Genomic DNA, 19,431 nt, shown 5'->3' with positions numbered 1-19,431 from the left:
ATTTTACGTATGTGGCGCCATACTGCTTTGCGTGTGAGAATGTGTTATCGCGTATGTTTGTTTACGTGCGTGTTATACGGCTACTGTAAGGATAATAAAAAGATGAAGTGAGTTCCATATAATGTACCTACCTACTAAAATATAGATTTTATACAATCATTGTTTTTATGACTGATTACAATTGGACATACACATAATCACGCATTGAGCAGGTCGGTGTCAAGTTATGCTGTTGTCATCAAAAAAATTAGTATATTATACTTAGCGTTTTCTCTGACCTGTCTAGACACGTGTTGAGTTGATAACAAACTTTTTGTTTTAATAATAATTGGAAAAACAAAGGATGAGTAGTATCGATAGTTGATTTTGTCAACCCCACGCAGAAAGACGGGTTTTATAAATTTGACGCAGGCGTGCGCCTGCTCTGTGCACCCGTCAAGTAGCGTAGACCCTAAAATCTTGTTTTGATGCTTTGTTTTCGTATAAACTTATTAGAATTGATAACCTTAAATTTTCCTCACACATCTCTTCTATGCCCTAAATACATTCTAGCACCTTCTAGAAAAGTCTTTAGTCCATGTCAACATCGCTTCGATTTTCAATCTAAATTTGAATACACAAGGTTGTTCTGAATAGTCGGGAATGCCGTGCGCGAGCGCATTAGTGACGTTTGATTTGTTTATGCGTTTCGTCATAGATGGCGCTGTGCGTAGGACTATGACGTAAAACTTTTAACTTTTAATTTTAGGTAATGCGATTGTTTTATTTGTTGTTGTTTTGTTATTGTATTTTTTCCTCTTGCATTTTATTTTTTTGTTATTAATCGAAAATGATCGGTGCCGTTCACTAACGTTCGTGCCGTTGCGGCACTACTAGTAGTTTTTTTAGTTAGGGTCATACTGAAAACCAGCAGGGCTACTCCGAAACTCGAAGTTCGTGTCGTGCGGTCCCTCTCGCTCTCGTATTAAATAGTATAAGTGTCAGAGCGACCGCACGACACGAACTTCGAGTTTCGAGTTTCGGGGTAGCCCTGCAGGGCGGTGGCTTGCTGTAGCAATACGCTGAGTATGGCCCTGTTTACTTCTTTCGGCACAACGTTTATTTTATTTTCTCTCTTGTCTGTTCTGATTGTCTGTTTTTTAGCTGTAATTTTATTTATTTTTACTGTGCCGAATTTAGGTAAATAAATTTAATCTTTCTTTCTTTCTTTCTTAAAAAAATAAATTGAAATTTCGTCGTTTTTAATTTTCTTTTTAATGCAAAACGACATAATTAGAAAGACAGAAGACATTTATTCACTCTCACAAAAGACACCAAAATACTAAAAAACCGGCCAAGTGCGAGTCGGACTTGCGCACGAAGGGTTTCATTTTCGTACCATTATCTATAATACATTAGAAATTAGCAAAAAACACGTTTGTTGTATGGGATCCCCCATTAATATTTATTTTTAGTATTTGTTGTTACAGCGGCAACAGAAATACCTACATAATCTGTGAAAATGTCAACTGTCTAGCTATCACGGTTCATGAAATACAGACTGGTGACAGACGGACGGACGGACAGCGGAGTCTTAGTAATAGGATCCCGCTATTACCGTTTGGCAACGCAACCCTAAAAATTTACACCGTATACAAATTAGGTAGAATCCTTTTTTATTCCTACTAATATATTATAAATGCGAAAGTTTGTGTGTGTGTGTGTGTGTGTGTGTGTGTGTGTGTGTTATGCGTACGTGTACGTGCGTGCGTGCGTGCGTGCGTGCGTGCGTGCGTGTGTGTGTGTGTGTGTGTGGTATCATCCCAGCCTACATACGTCCCACTGCTGGGCACAGGCCTCCTCTCAGAATGAGAGGGTTTGTGCCGTAGTTCCCACGCGGGCCCAGTGCGGATTGGGAACTTCACACACACCAATTGCTTCGCTGGTTTGTGCAGGTTTCCTCACCATACTAACAACATAATAAGGTATTTTTTATCTCGATACAAAATTATTCGAGTTCTTGAGTGGAGATCGCGAATCGGCAAGCGTGGCGTAGGACGCCCTCAGACTAGGTGGAGCGATGATCTTCGCAGGGTAGCTGGCAAGAACTGGATGAGACTGGCCGAGGATCGTGCTCAGTGGCGTGCAACTGGAGAGGCCTATGTCCAGCAGTGGACTAAGATAGGCCGATAATGATGACAAAATTATTTAGCGTTGAGCTCGGTTAAGTAATCTCTCTAAATTACGAAACTATCAAGTTATACCAAGTTCAACGCCCAAATTTACTTTTTGTATTTCAATTTCTCCGATCTGAGCCATCGATAGACGGACGGACAGCTAGTTATGGCGAATTTATGTTTCGGTTTTTGATTCGGCATTCGGGGGATTATTATAAATTACGTGAGACAGTTTTTAGGATTTTTTGACTCCCCCGCCCTCCCTGGTGAGATTTCGTAAGATTTTCCTTAACTCCCTCCCCCCCTGCCCAAATCTCACGTGAGATTTTTTGAAATGTGTTTTGGCTGTAAACACGTTGGATATAAAAAAGAAAAATACAAAAAAAAAAAGTTCAATTAATTTTATTTACGACTAGCAAAGACTAGTATTTGTGATTTGGGAATATTGCCGTAGTTTAAAATCACTGTGATAAAATTTAATAATAAATATTTCAACTTAAATGAATAAACTTTACTTTCACGCAATTTTACACGGTTTTCTGTTGAAAAAAAATTACGTGATATTTGTTAAAATCTCCCCTCTCCCCCAAGTGAGAATTGGAAAGATTTTACTTGACCCCCTCCCCCCCTTAAAGACCTCGCGTAATTAATGGACGCCCCCTTACGGAACTCTAAAACATCACGTGCATTTACGCCTGCATTTAGCGCTGCTCATACTATTTTTAGGGTTCCGTAGCCAAAATGGCAAAAACGGAACCCTTATAGTTTCGCCATGTCTGTCTGCCTGTCTGTCTGTCCGTCCGCGGCTTTTCTCAGGGACTATCAATGCTAGAAAGCTGTAATTTTGCACGAATGTATATGTAAACTATGCCGACAAAATGGTAAAATAAAAAATTCAATAATTTTTTTTTTAGATTACCTCCCGTAGACGTAGTATGGCTGTTTTTTTTTTCTCATCCAATTCGATTCGATTCCAATTTCCGATTCAGTGATTTGTTTGCAAAATATCTAAACCGGTGGATGAAAAAAATTGAAAAAATTCAGGATGGTAGTAAGTATATCAAACTTTCAAGGCAAACTATAACAGTTAAGTTTAAGAGTAAATAGCAGCCTAAGGTATAAAATATACCTAAACTTGGAATATTCCGTACAAAATACGAAATCCTTAGAAAAATATGACTTCATTTTTTCGTAATAGCTACGGAACCCTCATTCGGGCGTGTCTGACACGCTCTTGTTCAATAAGCGCCCCGCTCCGTACAAACCACGTCAGCAACTGTAGACCCTCACTTTACACGTGAACCTGCGAATATATTCTAAATAAAAATACCAATTATTTATACTATCCAAACACTTAGTTCCCGTAGCATTACATAACCTCACACCTTGACGTTTCGACACGCAGATAGACCACGTTGTCCCGTGCCGCATCTCCGCCGCCGTATCAAGCATCACATCACAATCACCGTTCGTGATGATAGCCGATTGGTGATGAGATAACACGTCACGTGTTGGAAACCGTGATGAAATGTCTTTGGCACGTTTTTCTCCGGTTTATGATGGGTATTGGGGACTGTTTCGGATATTTGAGTGACTTTTTCAACCCCCGTCACAAAAGAGGGTTATAATTTTAACGCCAATGTTTGTCTGTGTGGCATTGCAGACACGTTCTACACTTTTGATGAGTTCCTTAAATTGCAGCCGACGGCTATTATTTACTGAAATGCAGTAACAGATTCATTTACCGACCACGGGTTTCATGACAAGCACATCAAGGTCGAGGGTTTTATTTGGGGGGTTGCAACCAAGGTAGCCTGCATGTTACGACGCTGTTTACGAGCAAGTGTGATGAAATAGTACATTGTGTCTTAAGGGCGGTAAATAAGGAATTACGAACGAGAGTCTATTAGAAGCCCGAAGTCGAAGACTGAGGGCTTTAATAATTCTAGTACCGCCCGTGCGACATACAATGTTTTTCATCACATTTGCGAGTATTTTTTTTATTTGTAAAAGAAAAAATATAATTGTTCCAAATATTGGCCATACCTTGGGCTGCGCTTTTGGCAGCGATGCATGCCCTCCCCCTCCCGCAACGTGCGTGTGCATGTGGTCCTGCAGCAGCGCGCGCAGCACCATCAGTACGGGCACGGACTCATTGACCGTCCTTGGGCTTCATGACAAGAAAATTTGTACGCGCAATGACTCACTTACCGACCACGGGCTTCATGACCATGACAAGCACATTAAGATCGAGGGTTTTATTTGGGGGGTTGCAACCAAGGTAGCCTGCATGTTACGACACGTGATGAAAAATCCTACCCACGCGACGCGCGCGCGCGCAGTTAGCGCTGCTCATAGGTACTATTGTTCAACAGGCGGCCACCCGGCCCGTGCAAACCGCGTCAGCTAGCCCTAGTTGCAGTTTCCCTCACGATATATTCATAACACTGAAAAAAAACCGGCCAAATGCGAGTCAGACTCGCGCACGAAGGGTTCCGTACCATTATCTGTATAACATTCGACATTATTAAAAAAAAACCGGCAAAAAAAAAAAGTTTGTTGTATGGGAGCCCCCCTTAAATATTCATTTTATTTTAACCATTTATTTTTAAAGTGATTATAAGTACAACTAAAGATTCTGTGAATATTTTAAGCGTCTACCTGTTGCCGTTATCAAGCAAAAAACGGCAAAACAATCACGTTTGTTGTATGGGATAATAATCTGTAAAAATTTCAAGTGTCCAACTATTACGACTCAGGAGATAGAGCCCTGTGACAGACAGACAGACAGACAGAGAGACAGCGGAGTCTCAGTAATAGGGTTCCGTTGGCACCCTTTGGGTACGGAACCCTAAAAAGTCAAAAGTTTTTGACTTTTCATCAATAGAGAATAATTACTGCAATTTTCTGCCGTCAGAGTGCAACACTAGCACAAAACCGTAATCAGTTTTTTGAGTATCTTAAATGCCATAATATCATATTATTTCGATGTAAATATCATGGTTTTTTGTTACTAATAAAAATATATATGGTATAGGTTCCTACTCTTTGGCATTATCGCATGGTGAGAAAATATAAGAGATGACGTTGTCATAGCGTTCGCTTCTACTGTTGTGCGCAGACTTTGCCTAATACAGGGTTTCTTCAAAGTGGGTTCGTATTACGGTATTTGTTTAAAAAAGATTTACGTATTGCTGCAAAATGCAAGATGATTAATATTGCGTTGGAGTCTTTTTGCATTTTTTTTTCAACCAAATTGTTACTTATTTTTTGTTATTTCTTGTTTGGTTTAGTTTGTATTTTCGTTGCAACATGATTCTTACCTATATTTTTACTTACTTTTATGAAATAAATTAATATACTTATATTTATGATGATGATTGATAAAAATAAACTTAGTTTCTCCAACATCCTTTTTATTACTATCTTTGGTCATGACAAAATATAGGAGTCGCTGTCGTCTGGCTTTGCGCTAGTGTTGCCCCTGAGCAGAGCTTTGCCTAATAGAGCACGAAGTGCAAAACTCGAACTTCGTATGTTGCCGTCCCGCTGACGCTTATGTCATTTAATACGCAAGTGAAAGGGACGGTGAGATACGAACTTCGATTTGCGAGTTTCGTAGTAGCCCCTCAGGTGAGTTTGGTTTGAACCTACAGCCAGAAGACGACGTCTTACACTTAGGCCACAGATATAGATTACACTAGATAACGCAAACACCTCAATCTGTATGAAAACCAACCGTGTCACTTTTTTATATCTACTGTGTCGTCTCAAGAGCGAATTAAAGATGTGAATTCCCCGATGTCCGCGCAAAATCAATTCAAATGCGCCGCCCGCCCGCGCCGTGGGGCTCCAGTCAGTCACTATTAGTCATGATTAGTCAGTTAACGGTCAGTCTTAGTATGAGGAAACCTCGACTTTTGGTCGGGGTTCGGACACGCGAAGTAAATGCATTTGCGTAATCTAGTGTAATCTATATCTGTGACTTAGGCGCTAGCGGTTGCATTCACTGTCTCTTTCTATCCTCATCCTATAGCATTTGAAAAAAAGAAGTGTTGAAATGATTGCGATTTCAAGTGCGTTTAAAGATTTAAAGGCCTCTGCTTGATAGGCTATTGGTCAAACGGCAAACCACATGACAACATACGGCTTTTTAAGGTTCCGTAGTCGTAACAATTAACCTGTATAGTTTCGCCAACTTAGTAAGTCAGCTTGCCTGTCTGTCCGTCCGACCGTCCCCCACCTTAGTTTAGAGGCTGTTTTCTAGGAACTTGTAATTTTGTATGTATACTCGTACTTATATCGTATCGTGACTCTTATGATGTGTTTGTTTGAATCAAATGTGCTCCCCCCCTTGACAAGCTGAATTAAGTAAAACTTTTTAACGAAAAATTGAAACCGAAAAAATTGAAAAGCCAAAAATAATAAACCTTTTTTATTTAAACTTAATCTAGATACCTGTTTGAATTCGGTGCCTCAGCACGAGTCAGAAGGAGTGATAGAAACCCATCAGGTAGACTAGCATATCGGTCTATAGACTCCTGCTGGCTAGTGCTGGCTGAGGCACTTACTTCAAACTAGTATCTAGATTATGGTAAAATAAAAAGGTTCATTCTTTTTGGTTTTTCAGTTTTTTTCAGCGGTTTTATTTTTTGTTAAAAGGGTTAATCAACTTTTTCTTGTCACTCGTTGCTATAGTTACGAGTACAGTCTCCTGAGTGACTCTTTAAACCGTAAGTAAGTTAATAGGATTAAAATTTGCCAAGCATTTTTGTGGTACTTTCAAGCCCCTTCTATTGGTCATCTAATAAGCATGTTAGTATAATGTGACACAGCATGTACTGTACTACAATGGGAGGTACTGTAAAAAAATATATTTAGATTTTTTATTGTACACTTTGTCGCATAGTTTTACATATTATATTCGCGCAAAATTACAGCTTTCTAGCATTGATAGTCCCTGAGCAAAGCGCGGACGGATGGACAGACAGACAGATATGGCGAAACTATAAGGATTCCGTTTTTACCATTTTGGCTACGGAACCCTAAAAAGGACGGTAAAGCAATCCTATCGGCGTTCCTTTCCTCCTCCTTGTTTGAAGTCAGTTAAAAAAATAGTTATAAATATTGGAAAAATTAGGTATCTTTAAAATCTTAACAAACTTAAAAAGCAAAAGTAAAAACAAAAACGTTCTGATCTATCGTATCTGATCAATGTACCTAATAAAATAACAAGTGAAATTTACCTACTTATTTTATGAATAAAATCTAGATCGCTCGAAAATGTGCATACCAACGTCAAATACGTGATTATTTAAATAAACAATGCCAAAGGTAAACAACCTAAGCATTGAAATTAAAAACAAAACAATACTTCAAATTAAAAATCTATAAAAAAAGTTATACTCGCAACCCCGAAGGCTGAAACCTGAAAACCGGCAATGAAAAGAAAACTTAAAAGCGCTTGGTTCGTAATCTTACTTTTACTGTGCAACTTCAGCACTTCCTTCCGGGCAGGTCGAACGAACGGCGCGCGCGCCGCACCAGTCCGCGACTCGCCGCCGCCGCGAACGCACGCGTCCTGCGCTCCGTACTTTGACATAGTTACACCGCGAGTGCACAATACCGGCGACAACACGGATCACCACGGTGCATGTGCTTAAGTGACGGCGTCTCAGTGCTTTGAAGTGGACGCTCGGGCCGCCGGCGCCGCTGGGCCCGCGTGCGGCCCGGGCGGTGGGATGGATTCCCCGCAGATGTACGACGCGGCCGGCGCACCCGCGCCGCCGCCGCAGCCAGACCTCAAGAAAGTCGGAGATGATAAACGCGCCACGTACCCTCCCCCCGATCTGGACGAGCTCAACGGCCAGGAGATCAGTCTGGACCTCCAGCATTTGATCGAGGATCAATTCCGCGGGGAGGAAGCGATGACTTTGTTCCAGGAGATACTGCCGGGGGGCCGGTCCCCTCAGCCCCGGCACTTTACTAGGACCACCCTGGCGTACATGCCGCAGCCAGTACACTCGGGCGCTTCGTACGCCCCCGTGCAAGCCAGCGCTGCACACGAACAACAGCCGCCCATCAAAGAAGAACCTCAGGAGCCGCATGATTTTAGAAGAAATGTCAGTTGCGCTCAATACACAGGACAATATAACCCACAGCCTCCCGTGGGAGTCAGTGGACCATACGGGGGTGGATTCACGTCGTTACCTCCTCTCGGAGCACCTCTGCTTCCTCCTCTACTCAAACATAAGCAGCCTCCCTCTAGACGCTCGTCCGGAAAAACTGCAGACAAAGGTACAGACGAATACAGGAGAAGACGGGAACGTAATAATATAGCAGTCCGGAAATCACGTGAAAAAGCCAAAGTGCGTTCCAGAGAAGTAGAAGAAAAGGTGAAAACGCTCTTGAGGGAAAAAGATACGCTTTTAAAGAGGCTAGAGGCTGTTTCTGGAGAGTTGAGCCTGCACAAGCAGATGTATGTGCATCTGATCAACTTAAATCATCCGGAGATCACGGAGCTATGCCGCTCCATGCTACAACTCGGAGCGCCACATGCGCCCGACCACACTCTCTGACCCATAGGTGAGTGTGTGTAATATGGTAATATGTGTGATTGTGTGAGTCATTACGCATGTGTGCTCCCGTTTCAGTGTGAGTACGGAAAGTCGTAAATCACATGGTGAATAGAAAAAGGGTTTTTTATGGATGACTTACGCAATATATTATATTGCATTAGAATGCGTGCGACATTGCTTGCGTTCGAATCGTTTCATCATTTGCAAAATTATACTTTCAGTGTTAGGTTTACTACAGTAATTAAAACTCACTTGTCAGACTACTGAGTAGTTCTTGAAAATTATTGTCAGTTACTTGTATGACTTGCATTAGAAGTTATTTATTCAATTTGTATAAAACTGAAGGCATTACTTAATGAGCTTTCTTTTTTAGTCATAGGAGTCACGTGTGTTTATAAAATTGGTTGTAACAAACGGCACGAGAAAATAATTATTCAACGATTACGAATCCAAAGCACGTGCTTTTCCATAACATCATCACGTGTGTGATTTACAAACTTAAACATTATATTAAGTACAAGCACGTTAGGGAAGAGAAAAATAAGTTTGCTACAGATTTATAGTAAGTAGGTGGTTTGTGCATCATTGCGTTATGGTTTCTTTTCCGAAATTACCAAGAAAAACGAAAGTTATATCTGTAGTCAAAACAAACTTGATGATTGCTAAAAATTCTAATTTTAATATTGAAAAACTTAAACTAAAAATGTAGATTTCAATATAATAACGGCGAAATATAATAAAAACATACACCTTTATAATACCCGCAAACGTGTCTGACGTCGGTTTCTGCTTGCGATGAAATTTACGTCGTATAGAAATGGTTTTGCGTTCAAAGTTGAACGAAAGCCTCCACAAGGATTATGGTAACCAAAATGTACTGTCGCTTTCTAAAAACAAAAACGGTAGGACAAGGTGTGCTCAGAGTTTGAATAAGTGTTTCGTAAGTAATAATAAACGTTTTAGAAGAAAACAATTCTAGTGTACTATTGTATGAAGATTATAATAAAAATTCTTAGCCGTAAAAGCAAATAGAAAAACTACTTGTGTGTAACAAATAATAAGATATTAGACACTGTACGGATGAAGTGATTTGATTTTCAACCGTTCTAAATAATCATCTACATTTGTGTTGAATAATATAGAAATACATACATGTGGCGGATTTGTGGACAAACTACTTTTGTTGGCAATGGTAGCAAATATAAAACAAAAACCGACTTCGAATTATAATTAAATTATAGTAACTTAGCTAAGCTATCTACATACTTATTCTTTCAAACAAAAGAAGAATTTTCCAAATTGGACCACATTTTTTGATAGAAATGTATAATAAAATACAGATGAAAACAGAAACTCCTGTTTTGAACTAGGTTAATAAAAACTGAAGCTCTTGTCTTAAGTTAATAAAGTTATATGAATCGATAACAGCATCAAATATGAAAAAGACTAAACACATGAACACAAATAAAATCACAAATTGCAATTGGGTCAATTTGCGCATTTCCTGCAAATTTGCATTTAACGAGTGAAACGCTTGCTAAGTGTTATCACAAACACTATTTTTAGATTCACTGTGTAGATGAAAACGTACCTATATTTTTTCAAGAAGTCACTTTCCGATAATTTTGGTATTTTTGATTATGGTATCCTTTGAAGATCGTTTAAAAAATTAAAGACGAAAAATTTCAAGTGGTCCATGGTCTTGAGTGCCTTTTGAATTAGTGGCCTAGAATGATCAGATCACATCACGCATTTGATTAATCTTTACGCTATCTTTCTGTTATTTCCTGTGAGATTACATTCTCGTTGACAATATCTTGCTCAACTTCCTTCTTTACGAGTATTACCATCCGCTAACTCATCGTCAACATTCAGACCTCAAGCTGTATTATTTACAACGATGCGTTCATATTTATCAGTTTTGGATTGGATTTCTATTTGTGCCAATTCCGGACCTATCACAACACAAAATTTGGTCCGCCCATGCAATATTCAACAATCCATTTGAAATTCGGTCGCCGCATTCGTTTAGCAGTATATCTCTTCGGGGGCTCGATTCAGTATTCAAATTCGTTTGTGCAAAATGCTGTCTGCTTGCAACTTTCGTTTTCACTGTGTACCGTTGCTGGTTTACAATGACTTCTGTGTGTATGGTTTTAAGTCGGTTTTGGTTCGTTGTTGCCAAAATTTTCGCCGCTCGCGCCCTACTTTTGCTGCTTCCGATGCTTTGACTTGTTGGTTTTAATTTTAACTATTTTATGTTTGCACGGAACAATGGTTTGGGAAATGCAACGGTCCGTTTTTGTTTTAATGTCAAATTTCTGGCTTTTAGCGGAATTTGTGTCTACAAAGCACCGATATGTAGATGCTTTTGTAGCGTTTAATAAACTTATAGAGATATTTACTTAATTCATGCCACTTTTTGTGCAGTTATGAAAGAAGTACCACAATACACCTACAATATTTTATTGTATTTGTGTGTCTTCTGTATTAGTGAATAAATGTCTTCTTTCTCTCTTTCTATATAATTTGTGGAACTTTCTGTAAGTATAATCATTGAAAAAAAAACAGCTATCAAGTTTTTAGCTAATTTTCTTGTTTAATGATCTATGGTAAATAATGAAGGTCATTCCAAAAGCGCTGCTAGTATAATTTCGCACGTACTCGTAAAACCCAAAAAATCACAGGTGCGTGCCCTGGCTCTAATCCGTGGCCCTTTGCTTGCGATGTAATGACCTCTAACCTCTAAGCTAGTATGGCTTACTTATTATAAAAAAAAAAGATTGTTAAAAAGAAACGTATCTTTGTAAACTTTATGTTTTAAACTCGAGAGTAAAATTTTGCATCTAAACGGTATAAATCAATCATAGCTGGAAGTACCCTATAACTTCTTTGTTAAGGCGATTTGAATGGAAACACCTTTTTAATGACTGTAGCTCTTGATTGCGTCGATTTTATACCGTCGAAAGCAATATCAATACATATATTCATTATAATCAGCCGGGTGACGTCCACTATAATAGTGGATAATTGAACTAAGGCCTCCACGACGAAGAACGCCACAATGAACGTCACGACAACTTACCATTTGCATCCACCAGTTCCTCGCAGCTATCGCGATGTCGTCAGTCCACCTTGTGGGAAGTCTGTCAACACTTCGTCTTCCGTGTCATGATCGCCACACGACGACCAATCTCCCCCAACGGTTATCTATTCTTCGAGCAATGTGACCCGCCCATTGCTACTTTTGTATCATATCATAGTGTAGGTACTTTTGTATCATATATATCATAGTGTAGGTACAGTCACCAGCACCAATATCTGACACAAGCGTGCCTAAATATCTGATACGACTATTTCTAGGGCCGGAAGGACGTGTTAGATATTTTTGCACGCGTTTTTGCTGGTGACTGTACCTACACTATGATTACGAAAATAGTTAATCTAATGCGTGCAGTTATGAATGAACTAAGTGTAAATTTAGACTCGAATGCGAATCTAATCATTAACATAATTTAAGCAAGGACAATATAAATAATACACCTACAAGCATGAATGAATCACCTAAAGATTACAGACATGACCAGTATAAAAAGTCTCTGTAACAAATTAGGTCTTAAGCAGTAATGTGTCGTAAGAAGCTGGTCGTTGCAAATAAATGAACGTCCAAAATAACGAGGCTCCTTTAACGTAGCGAGTGGGATACGAGTGTGGGGTCTAAGTATAATTGATGTCATGTGGCCAAAATAGCTTCATCCCGGAACTGTATGCGTCCGTATATAACTTGGATGCCTAAATATACTGGTGATTGTACGTGCCAGTACGCCCCCACTAGACTTTCACTTTTTTTCGTTAATATGCCTTTTGTGTTTTGGATGGCTTTATGCGCGATGTGTCCGCTATTTAAGGATTTACGTAAAATTTTAAAATTTAATAAAGTTCCTACTTTTCATTTCTTTTGACTTACTATTTACTCATGTTCATAAAATTTGTCTACAACCTGTGAGTGATTTAAATGTTAAAAGAAACATTACTGAGAATTTTTGCGACCTCTGTTGAGTGACCTTGTTCATCGACCCTGTTACTTTTTAATTACTTAACAGAGTTCTGGAACACTAGACTTGTTTTTTCTTTTTAGTTTTATAAAGCAATGAACTAAAACCCGAACCTTATGATAGCTACGTTTATCTAATCTGTGTTCATTCGGTTCCTCCACCTCCAGACCTCCACACAGTAAACACACACACAAAACCCATTATCACCACCACCATACTATACTGACGCGTTTGGAACTCAACCAAAGCTCATCTTCAGAGGAACACAACCGTTCATCATGCTACTAGATGTTACTCTCAAGAGGGTTCGGTTGTGTTGCTCGGAAGAAGAGCTCTATTTGATGAGTTGCGTGGTGATAGATGGGTTTGTGTGATTTGTGTGTTTTTACTGTGTGGAGGTCTGGATTTGTGGTTGCTGAAGTATTGTTTAAGGATTAAAACTTAGCGTAATGTTTGTCACATATTGCATAAACCCATCGACAGGCTCGGGAAAGTTATATCCGGCGAAATCTGTGCCGCTACTTAATTTTTAAACACTGGGTAGTAAGGGTGAGCCTCCATAAAAGCGGAGCGGGTTAATCCGAAACGCGTTAGTGAAAATCCACGTCACATCCCGATCCGTTTATATTGTTGTTATTGTTACGATTATTGTTAACGGCATAGAAGCGTGTTTAGATACTTTTGATCAAAGTTTTGCTCATAAGTTTATGAACTGCACTGTACCTACCTATACATACCTATATTATTACAATTGCACGAGCAAGTCAGTCTTTAATGTTGTTGATTAATGCAGTTTCACTTTTAAAGTTTACTACGTGAATTAGCAGAAATCTGCCATCTTAGGTACTATCACCATTTTCTATGTTTTTAAATATTTAAACGATAATAGTTGAATAGAAAATGTAAGAAATCAAGGTAAATGATTCAATGAGTTGCAATGCATAAGAACTAATGCATTTATTGCAAGTAACGATTTACTTGAAAAATCTTTCTTTGGTCAAGTTATTAACTGATTGTTCTTTAATCGAAAAATCATATTGGAAAATAGGCAGTTTTTAAAAGATATTACAAAATAGAGTACCAAACTGGGAATACTTGTTATGTCAAAATAAGTTGGACTGCGTACATTGCTGCTCAGTCACTTTAAAAAATCGTTACACCTAATTAATAACACTATTTAACAAAATTTATATCCTATATCAGTCGTATTACTGGATACTGTAGGTGGATAAAGTATACGCCGTATAAAAATTTACACGCTATTGTTGTTATTGTTAACGGCATAGAAGCGTGTTCAGATACTTTTGATCAAAGTTTTGCTCATAAGTTTATGAACTGCACTGTACCTACCTATACATACCTATATCTTTTCCTCTATGCTTGCATTTGGTTGATGACGTGCACATGCTTACATTGGTTAACATTGTATGAGTTATTTAGGCATATACAATTTTGTAGATTTGATAAAACCGGCGGAAGAGCGATAGATGCCGTAACATTGTGACATACATACATTTTAATTCTTTTATATAATAATTCTTTACATCATCATAATCATCATCTCAGCCCTAGCAAAACTAGATTCGACTCTGAGGTCATCAACCAAAATAGTTTCAACACCTAATGACTTAATAAAAAAATAGTGAATTATACTATGATTGGTTTTTGGGTCTTTTTGTATTTTTTATTTCAACTTAAAATTTGTTACTTTTACGGGTATCCCGTAAAACCATATTGGAAATACAAGCTGAGACATGGATGCACAGAAAAACCAGAAAAAGAGACCAGCACTGGGAATCGAACCCAGGTCCTCAGCAATCCGTGCTGCTGGACCAGCAGTGGTGTAGGGGTTATAGCACAAAAATACAAAAATTGTTTTCTAAAAATTCACTTTACAAAAAAATCAATAAAAAGTATTGGTATTTTAAATAATTTATTGAATCACTCGTATTTTGCGGAGGTCTCTATCAATCAAGCGGCCAAAGCGCAAAACCCATTTATTACTTAAAGCGGCAATATCTTTGAGCGACAATGTTGCTGCATGCTGAGAAAAATAGACTAACTGAAGGTGATTATTAAGATTTTCCCATTCCCATGCTCGTTAAACGGTGCAAGAAATCTTGTGCTAGTTTCTTTACATTACGGGGCCGGGCGGCTATGGATTCACAAATGGTCTATTATCGCCGGCAATGTATAGCAACGCGCTCTTGTTTCTCGATCCGTAAAGATTCGTAATTTCGTAGATTTGCTTACTAGAATGAGCGTCAAGGTCGAGCGCGTAGACATGCTACGCTGCTACGCTTGTTTACAATCTGCGTAGTATCCTACGTTTGAAACTTGAAACTTGTATAGGTAAAAGAACTTTTTTTTTTATTCTACTGGATGGCAAACGAGCAAGAGGGTCTCCTGACGGTAAGAAATCACCACCGCCCATAAACATCTGCAACACCAGGGGTATTGCAGATGCGTTGCCTACCTAGAGGCCTAAGATGGGATACCTCAAGTGCCAGTAATTTCACCGGCTGCCTTACTCTCCACGCCGAAACACAACAGTGCTGCTGCTTCACGGCAGGATTAGCGAGCAAGATGGTGGTAGCAATCCGGGCGGACCTTGCACAAGGTCCTACCACCTGCATCCAAATCGGTCCAAACAAACAACCTTTCACCCTAAATGTTCCGTCGTGGGTAAAAACTTAAGATGACCTGTTGTATGTCGTAGTGCACGGAATTGATATGGGAAGTCATTTTTCGAATAATAATATGGAACGTCGACTTACCTATACGGACATGTGACTACGACGTACCATCATCTTCATCATCTTAAGTTTCTTAAGCTCGTCTTCTTAAGTTTTTTACCAATTCTACAACAATACAATACAATACAATAACTCTTTATTGCACACCAACACAGTAAGCAGCACAGAAAACAGGTATATACATACAGATTTTCTAAGGTAAGCAATAGGAGGCCTTATCGTTTCAGAGCGACCCTTCCAGGCAACCTTTACAATGGACAGAAGTAAGGAATAAATTTTAGCAGGTGGTGCTATTTACAGTAGATTAGAGCAATATCAAGAATACATAAAACTAACACATACAATACACATACACAACAAATGTAAACAGATAGAGATAGATAGGTAGATAGATACCATAACAACATATAACATTCATACGCAAGATGACAGAGCGCCTCAACTCTATTATTAATTCTGTGACAAAAATGTTACCTACTCATACTAATCTCCGTATGACTTACTCGTATTAGGATGCATACTGTGTATTTTTATATATAGAGAGAGAAAGATTTATTTAAGTACATATATTCGATACACACAAAATATAACCTAACCAAAAAAAGATTGGAAAACCCCCGACGTTGTCACTTAAAAGTTCAATACCTATCTCAAAAACGGCTACCGATTTTGATAAAACATGTTTAAGAACCATCGCTAGAAAACTTGCTTTCAAATAAAAAAACCCCATTCAAATCGGTTCACCCGTTTAAGAGCTACGGTGCCACAGACATACAGACAGACACACATAGCGGTCAAACTTATAACACCCCTCTTTTTGCGTCGGGGGTTAAAAAATATAAAAAAATAATCAAAACCGGCCAAGAGCGTGTAAGACACGCCCTAGATAGGGTTCCGTAGCCATTGCGAAAAAAAATCAAGTAATATTTTTCTGAGCATTTCGTATTGTGTACGGAATCTTTCAAGTTTAGGCACCTTAGGCTGCCATTTACTCTTAAACTACTCCTAATTCTCAAGCAATCTTAGCTCTTATAATTTTCCTTGTAAATTTGATATACTTACTACCATTCTGAATTTTTTCAAATTTTTTCACTCCACAGTTTAGATTTTAGAGGGGGGGAAGACGCCCGATTTTAATGAAAATTTGCACTTTAAAGTTGAATATTTCGCAAACAGATCACTGAATTGAAAAATCATCTTAGTAACCCCCCAATGGCTTTAAAAGACCTATCCAACGATACCCGACACTATAGGGTTAGCCGAGGAAAAAAAAATCACCCCCACTTTACGTCTGTGGGAGGTAGCCTAAAAAAATTGATTATTTTTTATTTTACCACTGTGGGCTGACTGATACGTAGGTATATTCATGCTAAATTACAGTTTTATAGTACTAACGGTCTCTGAGCTTAGCCGCGGACAGACAGACCGACATACAGAGAGGCGGACAGACATGGCGAATTTATAAGGGTTCCTAGTTGACTACAGAACCCTAAAAACATCGAATAGCAGATGACGCGCGTTTCACAAGTGTACTATCAGATTTTCTACATGCGCAAACTGAATCGTCTTCACAAATCTGACGCTTCATAGTGGGACACGTATAAATGCTGGGATGATGATGATGATGATGATGATGATGATGAAGATGATGATGATGATGGTATAAGGCACGAGGGTCACACGGCTGTCAAGAGAAGCAGGGCACAAAGACCACGCGGCCAAAACGCACATGTTTTCAACTTTTTGAATGGCTTCAGTTAGCAAAGTTGCGTTTTTCACTCACTGATCACGTTGACCGAAAATCTGTGGTTTAACACGTTTAACGAGAACCGAGTGTCGGGGGGGCTTCTTGTGGCGCGTGGCTGTGGAAGCTGACTAACTAATAAGATTTTCACGTCTCATGCTCGTAAACTTCTTATTTATGGTTGATCTAGGCGTCATAAAATGACCTTTTATGCTCTAGTGCATAAAGTAAGATGTGCGTCTAAGACCAAGGCAATCTGGTGTCAATCACAAACAAAGAAGTTTCTACATATTTTTGTTTAATATTTTTTTATTTATATAAAACTAAAAATCAAAAATGACCTTTTATGCTCTAGAATGAATGTAAATAGGTAAATCAATAAAACTAAAAAATTATAATTCAAAGTCAAAGTCAAAATACCTTTATTTATTTTTTTAGGCTATAACAAGCACTTGTGAATGTCAAAAAAATCTACCACCGGTTCGGAAAAACCTCTGTTGAGAAGAATCCGGCTAGAAACTCAACGAGGTATATTTTTTTAAACAGATCTACAATATTATTAAATGATATCTATACATCACAAGTATTTATCACAACTTTATTTTAAACACAGTAGGTTCGCTATTTGAAGGGATCGCTAATGCAGATCGGAATGATTTCCAAATATCCCTATCCATGATATAATCATTATTTTTATAATACGCCTTTGATGTTAATGTCTTCTTGACAATAGATCTGAATTTTGTATCCGTTTCATTTGTAATATTTTTTGGAATTTTATTATAAAAAACCTATGCAATTTCCCAGAAACGACTTTTTGGTTTTAGCCAGTCTGAAAGATGGAACTTTAAGCTTCTCTGTGTTTCAAGTAGCCTTTGGCTTATCGACGTTAGTGGGAAAATCACATATATTCTTTCTTACATACATGATTATTTCAAAAACATAAATGAGGGCAGGTTTAGGATACCTGTTTCCTTAAAAAAAGATCTTAAAGATTCACGCGTCTTCAAATTATAAATTGCTCTAATTGCTCTCGTATTTTCCAAACTGCAAAAGCAGCAGAGCTCAATCTACCCGCGATTGCTGTGACGTGAGGTCCCTATTGTAGTTTAGAATTGAGCGTTATTCCTAAAAATACTGTTGATTTTACACGAATGCTGTAACTTTGCACGAATATATGTATATGTAAACTATGCCGACAAAATGGTACAATAAAAATTAAAATAAAATCTTTTTTAGAGTACCTCCTATATAGACGTAAAGTGGGGTTGTTTTTTTCTCATCCAACCTTATAGTGTGGGGTATCGTTGGACAGGTCTTAAAATCATTAGGGGTTGCAAAACCGATTTTCGATTCAGTGATTTGTTTGCAAAATATTCAACTTTAAAGTGCAAATTTTCATTAAAATCGAGCGTCGTCCCTCCTCTAAAATCTAAACCGGTGGATGGATTAATTCGTAAAAAATCAGGATGGTAGTAAGTATATCAAACTTACAAGGAAAACTATAACGGTTAAGTTTTCTTGAGAATTATTAGTAGTTTAAGAGTAAATAGCCGCTTAAGGTATAAAATATACCTAAACTTGGAATATTCCGTACAAAATACGAAATCCTTGAAAAAATATTACTTTATTTTTTCGTAATGACTACGGAACCCTATTTCGGACATGTCCGACACGCTCTTGGCCGGTTTTTTAACAAACTTAGTGCTTAAGACCTAGACGTGGTTGACCTGCTTTATTATTTTGGATATTATTTCAAAATTCTTAGAATTCTTTATTCAATGAACAATTTGTACTTTATAAAGTACATTCGGCCGTTATTCTTAGTGTTAATTGGTCCTTTATAAAGTACGCGAGGACCCAGGAGGCTACTAACTAGCATGTGTAACAATAGCTTTGGGTCAGTGCTGTACAACTTCAGTCTACTCTACAGCAGGGCTACTACGAAACTCGAAGTTCGTATCGTACCGTCCCGCTCGCTCTCGCATTAAATAGTATAAGTGTCAAAGGACCGCACGACACGAACTTCGTTTTCGAGTTTCGTAGTAGCCCTGCAGTACCTTTTGTCCAGTAGTAGTGTAGTATTCACGTTTGGAAAAACATTAAAAGAAATAGCGAAGTACTCCATGCACGTATTTAGGG

At 38.5% G+C, this 19,431-nt stretch overlaps 1 protein-coding gene across 1 annotated transcript in view; it reads left to right on the top strand.

Annotated features, from left to right (window-relative positions):
• Positions 1-7,688: 7,688 nt before the first annotated feature.
• The window catches only part of LOC141441543 (CCAAT/enhancer-binding protein-like), a 35,384-nt gene continuing 23,641 nt past the window's right edge, over positions 7,689-19,431 (top strand). The window contains exon 1 of the mRNA XM_074106310.1: positions 7,689-8,741. Within this exon, the coding sequence (XP_073962411.1) occupies positions 7,898-8,734 (837 nt within the window). The 5' untranslated portion in view covers positions 7,689-7,897 and the 3' untranslated portion in view covers positions 8,735-8,741. The remainder of the gene's footprint in view (positions 8,742-19,431) is intronic.

This window comes from Choristoneura fumiferana, chromosome 24 (genome assembly GCF_025370935.1).
Source record: "Choristoneura fumiferana chromosome 24, NRCan_CFum_1, whole genome shotgun sequence".
NCBI lineage: Eukaryota > Metazoa > Arthropoda > Insecta > Lepidoptera > Tortricidae > Choristoneura > Choristoneura fumiferana.
This window is presented reverse-complemented; position numbering and strand designations above follow the sequence as displayed.